The 16,090-nt window shown below is 34.9% G+C and overlaps 1 protein-coding gene across 24 annotated transcripts in view; it reads right to left on the minus strand.

Annotated features, from left to right (window-relative positions):
- Positions 1-16,090, minus strand: part of PDE1A (phosphodiesterase 1A) — a 347,596-nt gene that overhangs the window by 39,327 nt on the left and 292,179 nt on the right. For all 24 annotated transcript variants that reach the window (XR_014829869.1, XR_014829871.1, XR_014829872.1 and 21 more), the window contains 4 exons: positions 12,356-12,456; positions 5,328-5,453; positions 1,533-1,634; positions 1,306-1,426 (listed from right to left, as the gene is read on the minus strand). Coding sequence is in view for 15 of the 24 variants with exons in the window: in XM_085000028.1 (XP_084856154.1) it covers positions 1,306-1,426; positions 1,533-1,634; positions 5,328-5,453; positions 12,356-12,456 (450 nt within the window). In the remaining 9 variants the exon portion in view is untranslated. The remainder of the gene's footprint in view (positions 1-1,305; positions 1,427-1,532; positions 1,635-5,327; positions 5,454-12,355; positions 12,457-16,090) is intronic.

Below are 16,090 nucleotides of genomic sequence, written 5' to 3' on the forward strand. Positions count from 1 at the left end.
AGTCCTTTAAGTCTTCGGTGAAGCACCTTCATTCTGATGTATTCTTTATTAAAGCAAGGAAAAATTTATGTACAAATCCTAACTGTATAAATCATGAACACATTTGTGTAACTAACATTCAATCAGGATATATAAAACACTTCCATCACCACCAGAATGTTTCCTTAACCTCTTCTAGTGAATCCAGGGCAGGCACTATTGCTCAGATTTCAATCACCACAGATTAATTTTGCCAGTTTTTGAACTTTATATAAAGGGAATCACGGTATGCATTTCATTTATTTATTTATTCTGTCTTTTGAGGGCCTCACCCACAGCATATAGAGGTTTCCAGGTTAAGGGTCATATGGGAGCTAAAGCCGCTGGCCTAAGCCACAGACACAGCAATGCTGGATCCAATCCAAGCCGCATCTGCAACCTATACCATAGGTCATGGCAATGCCAGATCCTTAACCCACTGAGTAGGCCAGGGATCAAATCCATGTCCTCGTGGATGCTAGTTGGGTTCGTTAACTGCTGACCCATCACAGGAACTCCACAGTATGCATTTTAAAGATTTATTGCTGTTTGTATTATTGGTCCACGCTTAGAAAAGCACTAAAACCATTATCAGGATTCTGTTCCTTGTGACTTGAAGCAAGCTCTATTGAGATGTATGCTTGATTGCACGCACCCCTTTTGCCAAAATCACATACATACTGGCCTCCCATTAACCTCTTTGGAATAGTTCTCAGAGTTCTCTAGGTTATAATCCTCAATTTGGCTCAAATAAAATTTTCCATTTCTTTCTTACATTGACTATTGATTAATTTTTCATCAACAATATCCAGGCTTGCTTTGTCACATGACATTAGATTTTTATAATCAGGTATGTGTTCACCCAGCTAAGAACTGTATTTCTCAACCACCCTTGCAATTATGTATGTCTAAATAAATTCTAACCAAAAAGATGCATGCAGAAGTGTTGTATATCCTCCCTTTTCCTTTTGATGATTAAAGCTTTTTGCTACCTCTACTCTAGCATTTCACCTTTAACTTCAGATTAAAAACTCTATTTCTCTCTCTCTTGTGCCATCTGAGATCCAAAACTTGATACTCTTTAAAACATGTATTATATTATATAGAATTACTTAATATATTTATCTAAAAAGATCAATGTATTCTGCCTAAAGTCCCAAGAATGTATTATGACCAGTTGATAATAACAAGTCACAAGCCCTGGATTCTATATAGAAAAGATGTATGCCAATATGGGTAGTCACTATTTCCAAAAATATCTGCATAGACACAGCGTAAAAGAGGCACCTGTAGGAAAAACTCCTCCATCAGGGCCATGGTCCATCGGTGGTGCAGCTGCCATGATTTGGCTGGGTGACTGATGTCTGCTGCGTGGAGAATCAGGGACATGGTTTTGGCTCTGTCAAGGCTGTCAAAATAAGGACATGTTCAAATTATCAGATCTAAGTAACCAATTACAGTCTTATCTGAGTCCAAGCCCATGGAGCTTGAACATGAAAAAGAAAATAACCTACCCTTCAGGCTGCTGCAAACTGTTTCTTATGTTTTTAATTTGCTGGAAGTGACCTGACATGTCTGTAGATAAAACCATTTCAATCACTAGGTTCCGAAGATCCCTGAGGAGACATCAAAAGGAGAAAGGTTTGTTTGGCCCTTTATTATTCTCAAGTGGAACATTTCCCTAAATATTACAAATGATATGTTATTTTTTCTAATGGATATGGGCACAAAATTATACATTTTAAATGTAAAAGAGCTTACAAAAGTTTGGCTTTAGGATACTGCCAGGAGAGTGATCTGTGAATCATGTTCATTAATATCTCCTTTCAAAGAATGGGATGCTTTGCCCCTACACCCACAACCCTCCCCACCACTCTCTCTCTCTCTTTTTTTTCTTTTTAGGTCCACACCTGCAGCATAAGGAGATTCTCAGGCCAGGGTTCCAATCAGAGCTACAGCTGCCGGCCTACCCAACAGCCACAGCAGCATCAGACACACAGCCTGTGTGCGACCTACACCACAGCTCATAGCAACACCAGATCCTTAACTCACTGAGCAAGGCTAGGGATCAAACCCGCAACCTCATGGTTCCTAGTCAGATTCATTTCGGCTGAGCCATGATGGGAACACCCCCCACCTCATAATTTCTACATATTATTTTTAGAAATAATAATATCAGAAAGGATCTTACCAATTTAAAAGAAAAACTACTTTAAAGACAGAATTTGTTGTTAATAAATCTACCTCAATTTTTTCAGTATTTATTCAATCCAGGCAGTGTTCTAGGTGCTTTTATATGGGAGGGAACTATTATTTCTCACCAGAGAAGATTACCGTTCATGCTTAGGATACTTTTACCCAAATATTAAGGGAATGGAAGCTATCAAAGGTAGCTAGTACAATTATTCTCAATTATATTTTCTTATCTAAATTATGAGAGACCCATGTTTCAATAGCAACTGTGCCAAAATATTCACGTTAATTAGGAAAAATGAATCAAGAATTTTGTGAAATCTACAAAATTCAATTGTACTTTGCAGATAATTAATGCTAAAAAAAGAGACAACAGATCCTGAATGGAGTCACTTGTGCTAATCTCATATCACCAAACCAAGACTTAATACCTAACTTAATTACAGTTTTAACCTCCTCCAGGAGTGGAAACTTAAACCAGTCAATCTGGAATTACCTGATCAGTGCTAAAGAGGTAATCCACCTGACAGACCCCTGTCCCCTTCCCCCCGAGGAAAGTGACCTTGCCTGAAACAATAGCTCCTTGCTAGAATAACTTTCTTGTCTCACCTTTTTCTGCTTATAAAGTCTGTCATTCTGTAGTTATTTGGAGCTCCTTTCTATTTGCTAGATGGGATGTTAATCCATGAATTGTTGAATAAAGCCAATAATATATTTAAAGTTTACTTAGCTGAATTTGTTTTTGTTTTTGTTGTTGCCCACAACTGCGGCATGTGCAAGTTCCCAGGCCAGGGATCAAACCCATGCTGTAGTAGTTGCAGCTTGTGCCACAGCTGCGGCAATGCCACATCCTTAACCTGCTATGCCACACAGGAACTTCCTGAATTTTGTTTTTTTAATTGTAATCAATAAATGTTAGATGTTATCAATCATCAACTAATAATATGTCAATAAACTAGGCAAACCAGTGCACAAGGGAAATGTTACTTCATGAATTTTTCCTGCCAAAATTTAAAAATTACTGCATTTATGGTTACTAAAGTTACTTTAATAAATAAATAGATATGCAAATAGAAGACCTACAGGTCTTTAAAATGCTATCCATCTTTTAATTCTTGGTAAAATACTATTTACCAAGGTTATACTAGTAAATAAACCTTCTGTAGCTTTTCGGAAACAGCATTGGATCTATTAAATTCTACATCATCATATCAAAAATAATGATAAATCATAAATCACTTGATATTATGGTATTTTTTAAAACAATTCTATAAAAAACACGCAATTAGAATGTTTTGTCCATTAACTTCTTAGTTACTATTACAAAAATATTATAAAACATTACAGGTGTAAATTATTAGAGTAAATATTAAAAATGTTAAAGAACAAAATGTAAGAAAAAAATCACACTGAAATAGCAAGAGAATCAACTTTGAGAAGAAAACACTTAATTCAAAGGAATAACAATAAAAATTAATGATGCAAATATTACCTCTGGGAGTGATAATCACTGATGAAGAAATAAATTAATACCGTAAATATAAATAGTCAATTTCTTGGACTTTAGGAAATATCTTCATACTTGTGTACCTGGATCTACCTTTGCCCTTCTATTCTCCATATACCCAGACACAATGTCTTTTACAATTCCTAGTTGGAGACCCAACTGAGTTATCATTTCCTGCAGAATGAATGAGAGGGCTGAACTGGGATCCCCCAAAAAAGTGCCTCCTTCCTCCCACTTTCAACCTTTCTCTATAGTTGCAAAAGTGAGCCCATATTTTTACTACAGTTGCAAAATTTGCAAAAAAAGTTGCAAAAGGAAGTTTGACTATTTGGAAAAGTAATCATGGGGAATCAGGGCTTGGTTTAAACCCTGAATTAACCACTTTTTAACGTATTTTAAGGCAGATCTTAATCCCACGTCACTTCTTTTCTTTGGATATTTCTTTTTAGCTTGATTTAAAAGAAAACAAACAAACAACCCTTTGATATTACATTTGAATGGAATTTTTTTCGGCCTATTAACAGACTTTTAACAAGACACTTTGTTAAAGACGAAGGCTTTTTAAAAAAAACGTAAGTCATAGAATATTAAGGATATAATCACACTAAAAAAGTCTATGTTTATCTGAAATTTATATTTAACTGGATGTCCTTTAATTTTGTTTGCTATATCTGGCAACCCTATAGTCAAATAAAGGGGATGCTGATGAAGAGGATCAAGAGGAAAGGAAGAAAGTTTATGCTGAGTAGCAGGGGTGCATCCTATTGTTTTTCCCTACTTGGCAACAAGCAGTACCATTTCATGTAATTTTTTTTTTTTTTTTTTTTTTTTTTTTTTTTTGTCTTTTCTAGGGCTGCACCCGTGGCACATGGAGATTCCCAGGCTAGGGGTCTAATCGGAGCTACAGCCGCTGGCCTACGCCAGAGCCACAGCAACAGGGGATCCGAGCCACATCTGCAACCTACACCACAGCTCACGGCAATGCCGGATCCTTAACCCTCTGAGCCATACCAGGGATCGAACCCGCAACTTCACGTTTCCTAGTTGGATTAGTTAACCACTGCACCATGACGGGAACTCCCTCCATTTTTTTTTTAAGAAGATAGATGCCTTAGAGAAACATGTAAGATTTCCCTCTGCATCCTGGTAATTTTAGTATGATATATTTGTGTTTTTTCTCAAATACTGAATTATTTTGATTTTTAAAAAAGCTAAACTCCAATATAGAGAAGTAATATATGAAGGAATCAGAATGACATGAAGATTTTGAATTCATGCTGGACCCGATATTGGTACAATTGAGTAGAGTTCTATTCCAGAGAGTACATAATTATGTATCTTAAGGTATTTGTTGCATGGTACATGGTTTTCTGGATTAGCTATGATGCATATAAATGTTGAATTGGCCTTGAGAGAATCCAGCTCAATCTAACAGGGCCTAGCTCCTGAAAAAAGTCTTCTATGTATTAATCTTCCTCAGAGTCATCTAGTAAAGGGGAATTGAGTTTGGAGTGTGAGTAAAGGATTGACTTCCATCTATTTTCTTCACTTTAAATCACCTGACGTTCCTCTGAAATTAAATTTCCTCTAGGTTTCCTCTGAAACTCACCTCCAGTCATCTTTGGATAAATTTATCAGGACATTCATTTCTTCTTCTTGCATAAGTCGATAAGCTGCACTCACATGGTGATTTTCAAGAACAGAACGATCATTATACAAAATGGCAACATCTGACCTAAGAATTAAAAACAAAGTGCCTATAGTAGAGGGTTTCTGTAGACCTCATGAATGTTCAATAAGAATATCCAAGTTATAAAACATATCATCAGTAAAAATCCTGTAATTAACACCTAAACTTATGGAGGTACTTAGTTTCTTTTTTTGTTTATAGTATGATAATTAAAAAAAATAGACTTAACTTTTCAGAGCAGTTTTAGGTTCACAACAAAATTGACCAGGAGGTACGCACATTTTCCATATAACCCAATTCCACACATACATAGCCTTTCCCATTGCTAGCATCAGAAACCATAGTGGTACATTTGTTAGAATTGATGAACCTAATTGAATACTGTTATCACGCAGAGTCCATAGATTCCATTAAGGGTTTACTCTTGGTGGTGTACATTCTATAGGTTTGGACAAATGTATGTAATGACAGGTATCTACCACATATAGAGTATTTTCACTGTCCTAGAAACCTCTGTGATCTGCTAATTCATCCTTCCTTTCCTATTCCCTTAACCCCTGGCAATCCCTGATCTTTTTATTGTCTTCAGTTTTGCCTTTTCCAGAATGTCATATGTTTGTATTCATATAATATATATAGCATTTTCAGACTGGCTTCTTGCTTGTTTTAGTATGCATGTTAGCTTTCTTCATGTCTTTTCATGGCTTGACAGCTCAATTCTTTTGAACACTACATAATATTCCATTGTCTGGATATATCATAGCTTATTTATTCATTTATCTAATGAAGGGTATCTAGGTTGCTTTAAAGTTTTGGCAATTATGGATATAGCTGCTATAAACATCTGTGTGCAGGTTTTGGTGTGGACATAAGCTTTTCAGCTCCTTTGGGTAAATACCAAGGAGAGTTATTGCTGCATCATATGGTAAGAGTTATGTTTAATTTTGTAAAAGACTACCAAAGTGTCTTCTAGTATGGCTGTACATTTTGCATTCCCATCAACAATACATGAGGGCTCCTGTTGGTCTACATTTTCACTAGCATTTGTTGTTATCAGTGTTCTAGATTTTGGCCTTTTTCATAGATGTGCAGCAATATCTCATTGTTGTTTAGTTTGCATTTTCCTGGTATATATAATATGGTGCATCTTTTCATATGCTAACTTGCCATCTGTATATTTTCTTTGGTGAGGTGTCTGTTAAGGACAATTTTTAATCAGGTTAAACCAGCTGTTTTATTTCCAATTTTTGAATTTTAAGAATTCTTTATATATTTTGCACAATAGTCCTTTATCAGATCTTTTGCAAATATCTTCTACTCTTCGGCTGGTGTTACAATTCTCTTGATATGGCCTTTCGTAGAGCATAAGTTTTGAATTTTACTAAAGTCTAGCTTATTATTTATTTCATGAATTGTGCTTTGGTGTTTTATCTAAAAAATCATTGTCACACCCAAGATCATCCGTATTTTCTACTATGTTGTCTTCTTGGAGTTCAGCATTTTGCATTTTACATTTAGGCCTATTGTTCATTTTGAGTTAATTTTTCTTAAGAATATAAGACTTGTATCTAGTTTTTTTTTTTTTTTTTTTTTTTTTTTGTACGTGGATGTCCAGTTGTTCCAGCACCATACATTGAAGAGACTATCTTTGCTCCATTATATTGCATTTGCTCCTTTGTCAAAGATTAGTTGATCATTTATTCAGGTGTGTTTCTGACCTCTCTATTCTGTTCCACTGACCTATTTGTCTATTATTTTGCCAGTACCATGCTGTCTTAATTGTAAGTCTAGAAGTTGGAGAGTGTCAATTCTCCAACTTTGCTCTGCTTCAATACTGAGTTAGCTTTTCTGAGTCTTTTGCCTCTCCATATAATTATTAAATCTGCTTGTTGATATCCACAGAATAACTTTCTGGGATTGCATTAAGTCTATAGATCAATAGACTGACATCTTGACAATATTGAGTCTTCCTAATTAATGAACATAGAATAGCTTTTCATTTATTTAGTTCTCCTTTGAATTCTTTCAGCAGAGTTTCATATTTTGCCTTATACACATCTTATAAATATTTTGTCAGATTTATGCCTAAGTATTTCAATTTTTGAATGCTAATGTAAATGATGTTTTATATTTTAATTTCAAATTTAAGTTAAAATTTAATTACAAATTCCACTTGCTCATTGGTGGTATATATGAAAGTGACTGTGTTTTGTGCATTAAACTTATATCATGCAAATTTGCTGTTTTCTATAATTGCTTATTCGTTATAGAAGCTTTTCGGTTGATTTTTTTTTTTTTGGTTTTCTACATAGACCATCATGTCATCTATGATAGTTTTATGTTTTCCTTCCCAACCTGTATAATATGATATTGAAAAGCAGTAGAGAGGTAAAACATCCTTGCCATATTCCTGACCTTAGTGGGAAATCTTCGAGATTCTCACTGTTAAGTATGATGTTAGCTGTAGGTTTCTATATATATTCTTTATCAGGTTGAGGAAATTCCCCTCTATTTCTAATTTACTGAATATTTTTTTAAAATCATGAACAGCTGTTGGATTTTGTCAAATGCCTTTTCTGCATCTTGATATGATATGATCAGAGTTTTTTTATTTTTTATTTTTTGCTTGTTGATGTGATAGATTAGCTTAATTGATTTTTAAGTGTCAAACCTAGGAATAAATTCCATTTGTAACCTGTGTAATTTTCCTTTTGTTAGAATTTAAATGTATTTATGTTTTTTCCTTTCAATTTGTAATCCAGATACCTCGAGATAATCTAGATATGATAAAGAGATAAAAAAATTACTTCATCTCATTTAATCAGTAAATGAATCAACCCCTTTGTACCTATTCCAGATAGCTGCCACCCAGCCTTATTCTCTTGGACTAAAGTTACTTTGGGTAGAAAGTGGAGGGATGATGAAAGTCATTTGGTCTATTTATGGTTATATGTTTCTTCCTTTGTAATTCTATAATTTGATTTGAGTATTATAGGTCCTCTAGCATCCAATTAAACTTGGAAAACCATTTTGTAAAACAAAACTTAAAATGTATGTTTCACTACCAATTTATAACAAGCATTACGTTTTAAAATGATGAATTCATCAAGAGAAGGTTTTTTATTTCTTTCCTGTTCGTATTTTCTCATTATTTGATCATCAAATTAATTAATTTTCCCTGCTGAAATTGGTATTCCAGCATAAAGTATTCCAAGTGTTCTCAGATCGATGTAATGGAACCTTTGCTGCTTCTTCTATCCTCATAGGTTGCCAGATCATTTTGAAAGTGTGGAATGGAATCAGAGCTACTGTATTTAATGGTCAACCCATCCAAGTTGAGAACTTGGAGGTAGGCAGCAAAAGTTACAAAAGGAAAGTAAAGGTAATACCTGTAATAATTTTACTACCTCTTACACTAATACCCAACACATCCCTCTCACTTTTCCTTCTTCCTGGTAGATACATAATCTGTCAGCACTATAACTGCCTCATTAAGACTTACTATTTCAGGCTTTCAATGGGTGGAATTCTAGCACTGACCTTAGCATTAAAGATTTACCAAAGAGTAGACAAGGATAAATAAAAGGAAGAACTAAAGAAACCTGGCTTCTGTTGCAAACCATCTATTGAAGATCTGTATCATGAGATCTTAATCATTATCATTAGTCTGACTGATAACCAAGCTTGATTATTAATCCACCATGGGGTGATGACGTAGAATAATAGAATAAGCAGTAGAATAATTACTTCCTCTTTTTGCTAGCACTATCATAAAAGTAGAATAGCATATGTAGTTAGCTAATAGTACGTATCTCCAAAATAGATTTCTTTTAATAATCTAAATCTTGGCCTAAAAATTTCTTAATAATTGTAGCTCAGGGAGTTCCTGTCATGGCTCAGCAGGTTAAGGACCCAATATAATGTCTGTGAGGATGCAGGTTCAATCCCTGGCCTCACTCAGTGGGTTAAGGATCCGCTATTGCCACAAGCTGAGGTGGCTTGGATCTGGCATTGCTGTGGCTATGGAGCAGGCCTGCAGCTACAGAACCAATTCAACCCCTAGTCCAGGAACTTCCATATGCAGCCATTAAAAAAAAAAAAAAAAAAAAAAAAAAAAAAAAAGGTAGCTCTATATACAAAAAACTGAACTAAAAAAACATACCTGTGGTCCTCGTTAAAAGAACATTAAATAGATCTTGCCCAAGTATCTCCAGAAATTTGCTGAGATCATGGGGAAAACTGTGATTTGCAAAGCACATATTTTATATCACACAAACTCCAAACTAGCCATGGAAGTTTTGGCAGGGTTATTGTATGATGTGGTTCTACGCATCACTATTTCTTCCTTTTAGCAACAAGCAAAGGTGTTTTTTTAAAATCAGATTTAATTGTAGCAAAAGTATGTGTGATTTAGTTTCATAAATTCAATAGGATACCAAGAATACAGAATGGTTTTGATGTTTGAGATGGTCTTTGACTGCTATGGAAAGACAAGATTCTAAGCAACATGCAGTGTCCATGGTAACATGTAGCTTAGCATTTTCTTTTCACAAATAGGAGATTATTTCTATTTATTTACACTTTCAAGGATTTCATAAATTATAATGTTTGTATTGAAATCAAATCTAGCCCTGCATTATGTTTTAAATTGTTTTTCAGTCATTTTGCATTATCTAGTAAATAGGTTCCCATGTTGGAAAAGTGACTCTAAATCCAAGTAACAATGAGTAATCCAACATAAAATTGAATGAGTGATATCAGTATATAAGACGTTATTTCTCCTTGGACAAGATGTGAAGCACAGTGAGTTTCAAAAAGCATAGCATATTGTTGAATTTAGTCATTACAGCTTTCTTGTTCACAGAATTTTCAAGTTCTTGTAGAATTAATCCATAAAACAACTGATCCTGGGAGACAATTTATAAGTAAAATAAGTACGAGGCCTCCCTCTTCCTCATTTTTATACAGAGCTTCTTAATATAAAGTGGTAAAAAGTGTATTTTTTTTCATCCTCCTCCCCTTCTCCTCCTTCTCCTTTTCTGCCTTCTTCTTTATCTCCATCTCCTTCTCCTTCTCTGCAGTCCAAAGTATAAGTGAATTATGGTTCTTCATCCAGTTGTAAATGAATGATGAAAGGAGAAAGCTAGAAATGATCATGTAATACTGCTGCTTGAGGCCAATCCGTTGCCTTCACTTTTCAAGGTAGAAAGAGCAAAAAGTATTCATTGGTAACAAATCACTTGCTCCCTTCTCCAGCTCCTAAAACTGTGGTCCTACACAGGCCCAGCTCTGTGATGAGATATCTTTAATTAAAATCCCACTTCTTATGAATGTAGAAGAGCCTTTGCCAAGCAAAAATGACCTGATTATTTTACTTTTCCCTTGATGTTTAACATAAACGAAAACAAAACATATATGTATATTCTGTAAATGTATAAGTTAAAAATATCCCTGCAGCACAACCAGATTTCAATGTCTTCCTTCTCACTTCATGTCCTGTCAATCTGGGAGTCTAGGAAGACTGGGGATGGACAGAATGCCTTCCCCAACATTTCAGTTTGAATCTCAGCTCTCCCTCTCTCTCTGTCTCTATCAAGGGGCCATGATTTTTAAGTACATCCATTTTAGATTATAAAAGATAACGATTGTTATATGTCTGTCTCTGGCCATGGGAGCAGAGTTGTGTAAGATGTTAACTGTAGGTGAAACTGTATGGTTAGGGGAGGGAATATAACTCTACTTTCTGTTCAGATTTTCCCTAAGCCTAAATCTACTCTAAGAAATAAAGTCTATTAATTTAAAAAAATGAACAAAGAAACAAATAACTAGGTTTAGTTTTCCGTTAACAAAATAGAGAATTCTACAGCAGCTCCAGAGAGAAATCAGTCTCTCGACTTACATCTCCATCTTAAGCATCTCTGATTAGGGAAAGACTTAGAAATTCAGGATCCTATGTAAACAAGTGAATTGGATCCTGGTGGGTCCTAGATCAAATTCTGCCTCCCAGACACTGAGATCTCTGTGCAGCCAAAAAGAGCTTAGAGACCTGCTCTGCTAGGGACTGAATTATGTTCCCCTCAAATCTGTCTGTCTATAGTTCTATAACCCTGATACCTTAGAATGTGACTTTATTTGGAAATAAGGTCTTTAATAAGAGATAATTAAGTTTAAAAGAGGTCATAAGGGTGGGATCCTAATCCAATATGACTGATGTCCTTAGAAGAAGAGACACAAGTTATGGCTTCAGAAGAGAAAAGGCCATGTGAGGACACAGCAAGAAGTCAGCCATCTGAAAGCCAAGGGGAGAGGCCTCAGAAGAAACCAACTTGCTGACACTTTGACCTTGGATGTCTAGTCTTCAGAACTGTGAGAAAATGTCTGTTATTTAGATCACTCAATCTGTAGTATTATGTGATAGCCCTAGCAGACTAATATACCTCTATTTTAGTATTTTGATTCTAATAACTGCCATTATCACCGTAATTAAAAATCTCATTTTCCAATTATTTCAAATATAGCATTTCATGCTAATCTGTAAATAAGGTTTCTTTAATGTTTAGATTTTTTTTCCCCCTCAGGAGTGAAATTTCATTACTTTCAAATAAATAATGACACCACACTGATGCCTTAAACAGTATGTTGCAAGATTTGGCTCAGTGAATAAAAGTCTGACTTGTGTGATTAGTTTGGTGTAAGTTCTGGGCAGAGAGAAGTCATCACACACATTCTTATGTTTAAATTACTACACATGTCACTAAAAATATACAAGATTCTTGATAAATAGGAACTGATCGAAATGTTTGCAGCTTAAGGCATTTTGCTAAAATCCATTAAACCTATTCTTATTAGACATCTTTATTATTTTGAAATCCTCTTAAAAATAAGTAACATTCAGGACAATAAATTTCAAGTTTTAATTTAGAAAAGTTAAACCTTATCTAACTTACCTTGTCTGAATATGAAAGTTGTTCGTAGTTCCTGTATGCTCGTAATCATGAATGGCAGCGGCAAAGACCATTGCTAAAATTTCCAGTTCAGTGAGCCAGTGCTATTGAATTAAAGAAAGATTCCATCATATTAAAAGGCAGAGTCAACGTTATCTTTCTACAAAAAAACTTCATTGCACATAGTATAAATCATCACATAAAATTGTTTTTATGAATTTTAAATAATTTTCCCTTATTTTGCCTCCATTGATTATGCATAATGGATGCTTCATGAGGTCAATGATGCTTCACGGTTTGTAAGTTAAAAATCCAGACATTATAGTTTTCCTTGCTAATTGGAAAATAAGTAATTTTCTAAAATTTAAAAAGTGACCTCTAAATGGATTTTAAATCCCCAGCCTTACCAATTTGGGTTCTCATGAAATCACTTACAGTTTAGTGATTTTTAACACCTAGCTCATATAACATTAAAATGTCTTTTAGCTCAAGTGTTATAGAAAACCCTACTATGAGAAAATTTTCCATCTATGAGTTGAAAATATTCACTGTGGTCATTAGAGAAACCAAAGTTAGTTTTCATAATTAGAGATTTAGAAGATATTCAAGAATTTATCAAATTTCCTCTTCATAAGACATATATGAGTATACAATTAATAACAATAAATAAATGACTTTAACATAAATTACAGACTATCTCTTTTATATACATGGATTTTTCTTTTGTCATCAATTGGATGGTTTAACAAAATTCCTCTACTATTATAAATCCATTTTAGTAACTCAGTAGTTGATTTATCACTCACATTTTGTATGACACTTCAATTGCACTGTTCAATATGTTAACCATATGTGAGTATTTAAATTCAAAATAAATACAAATAAGTAAAATTAAATTCACTTTTCCAGTCACAGTTCCACATTCCAACTGCTCAGTGGTGGTGAGTGTTTATCATTCAGAACAATGCAGATGCAAAGCATTTGCAGAATCACAGTAGTTCTGTTGGAGAATACTGCAAGTATGTGGTACTTGACCATAGGAAAGAAGGATCCAAAATGACATGGAACTTGTTCTGGTGGTCTTATCCCATGCACTTGCAACAAAGACCTTGCACAAAGCAACAGAGTGATACAACGTAAAGTACATGGATACTTAATAAAAGCTCACAGAGAAAAGGTACAATAGAAGGGTGGGTAGGACATATATTTGGTGGCAGTGGATCTTGAAAGAAGGATGGACAAATGTTGATAGCTAAATGTAAGGTTGGGAACGGAGAGATTCTAAATAGAAAGAGCAAATGCTGAAAGATACTACAGAGACTTGTATGGAAAGTTGTCACGAGACATGTTTCTACAATATTTTCTTAGCCTCTTTGCTTCTAATGTCTATGCTGAAAACTCCATCTGTCTTGCCTTACTTTACCCCATCTTCCTGCCTGAAAAACAGTCGAAGTGCTGGTAAATGACTTAAGCTTAAGAACAAAGACCTAAAGGCATAAGTTATTCATGTGGCCAGCTGAATGAGGACCTAAAGCATTGGTCTAGGCATGCAGACCTGTGCAGATAGGCACAGCATGATATGTCCTCTGAAGAATAAGAGGAAGATAAGCCTCTTGGCCCCAAGGGGTTTATGAGGGGTCTTAGCAAGATATGCATTAGCAAGGAGAACGGAGGTGCAAACCTAGGCATGCCTGGTTGCTGCAGATAGGCACACTGTCTGCAGAAGCACAATGGTGATTCTCTAGAATGCTATGTATAGACAGCTGAGCCAAGCTTCCTCAATGCTAATGATTGTTAAATGCCTAAAGGTCAGAATAAAAGCAGTGTGGTGTCTTGAGGTGGTGCTCTTGGTCCCTGAGACCTTGAGTCCCCTGGTTCCCACCTTTAATTAATATAAATGTCTCTGTATCTTGTTTTATGTTAACTTTTTCCTTAAGTTTCACAGCACCCATTCTTCCACCCTAACCTGCTGAGCTGGTCTCTGCAGAAAATGAATTGTTAACAGTACAACTCTTTTGGAAAGTCAAGTGAAGAGAGACTGAAAAGAGAGGGTGGAGTATGGAAAAAGGTTGATAGACCACCCTGATTAGAGCTGATAAATTAAAAATTTGAACAAAAGACAAGAGGATGCCGCTGTAGGTCCATAAGTCAAAGTAGAGGTGACAATATTGAGACTCATAGTAGCTAAAGACATGGGCTCCTTTCATATAACCCATTATGGTATTTGGCACATAGTAGGAACTTAACATTTGTCTGTTGAATTGAATTCCATTAGTTTTGCATTAGGAGGAGGTAACAGGGAGTCATGGAAAGGGACTGCAGAATCAGATCATCCCGGTTTAACCTTTGTTAATCTTCAGACAAATAAACTATTTACCCTCTCAGGCATGGTTCCCATGAAACTAGAACTAGTGATCATTCCCCTTTGGATGTTAAAGGAAATTTAAAGATGATGTGTGTGCTGTGCCTATTACAAGTCTTATCATACAGTAAAACACAGAATAAATGGCATTTTACTAAACATTAAATGCAAACTTAATACAAAACTTATTAAATTACTAACTTAAATATATTGTTTAAGGTGTTGAATCTGGAAAATTATAGTGAGTTAACATATCATTAGTGATTGCAATTCAAGAATAAATTCATCATAGTTGGATGACTGAATTAGAAATGACTTTCAGAATCAAAGAGAGTTGATATAACTAGCTGTTCTATGTTTATAGGTGCATTCAATTGTGAGTCATTAAAAAAAGAAAATGACCTTATTAAAGACCTATATACAGGCTGAACTGGGAATGGCCTCCAAAGTCCCCATTAAGATTGTGGAATTAAACATCATCAAATGAAGAGCAACTGAAGTTAAACCAGATTTTGTAACCGAGAAATCCACTGTTTTATTAAAGAAATCATTATTAGAAAAATTCACCTATTTTCTTAAGGATTTCCTATTGGTTATGTTTAAGATTTATAGACTTATCTGTGATTTTTTAAAAGCAACATTCTATATCTACTATGATAATATGAAATATGAAGCTACAATTGTAAAATAAAGTTATAATAGGAAGTAGGAGATGGATTGTAATTATAGATTATCTCATAAGTATTCAAACTTACTATCTTCCTAGCCATCAAAATTGATTATATATGTTTCCTGGTTTTAGTCTCATTAATCTCTGCCTCCCTTAAATAGTACTTCCTTCAATGAATTCATCTTGTTTATTGCCCCCTTGGTCTTAACAATTAAGTTTATATTATAAACTAGTTTGGGAAGAGAGAAACATTGAAAATGTCACACTTAATTGAAAAATACATCTATTTTGTATTAGTGAAAGTAGAATTAGGGGTTGATTTTTATTTTTTTATTTTTATTTTTGTCTTTTTAGGGCCGGACACATGGCATATGGAGGTTCCCCAGGCTAGGGGACAAATCAGAGCTCTAGCTGCCAGCCTTTGCCACAGCCACAGCAACGCCAGATCCAAGCTACATTCACGACATACACCACAGCTCATGGCAACACCAGATCCTTAACCCACTGAGCAAGGCCAGGAATCGAACATGCAACCTCATGGTTCCTAGTTGGATTCGTTTCCACTGTGCCACAATGGGAACTCCAAGGGGTTGATTTTTATAATCTAGTTGACAGTTCGTCTTACACTAGTGTCAAATGAGAATTTTAACTCAGAAAATAGATGCTTCAATTCATGAATTTTGTAAATGACTCATGAGGACAAGAG

This window comes from Sus scrofa, chromosome 15, assembly GCF_054392235.1.
Source record: "Sus scrofa isolate SSC_HxYL_T2T_F1_AM1 chromosome 15, Sscrofa_HxYL_maternal_Yorkshire_Landrace_v2.0, whole genome shotgun sequence".
In the NCBI taxonomy this organism is placed as follows: domain Eukaryota; kingdom Metazoa; phylum Chordata; class Mammalia; order Artiodactyla; family Suidae; genus Sus; species Sus scrofa.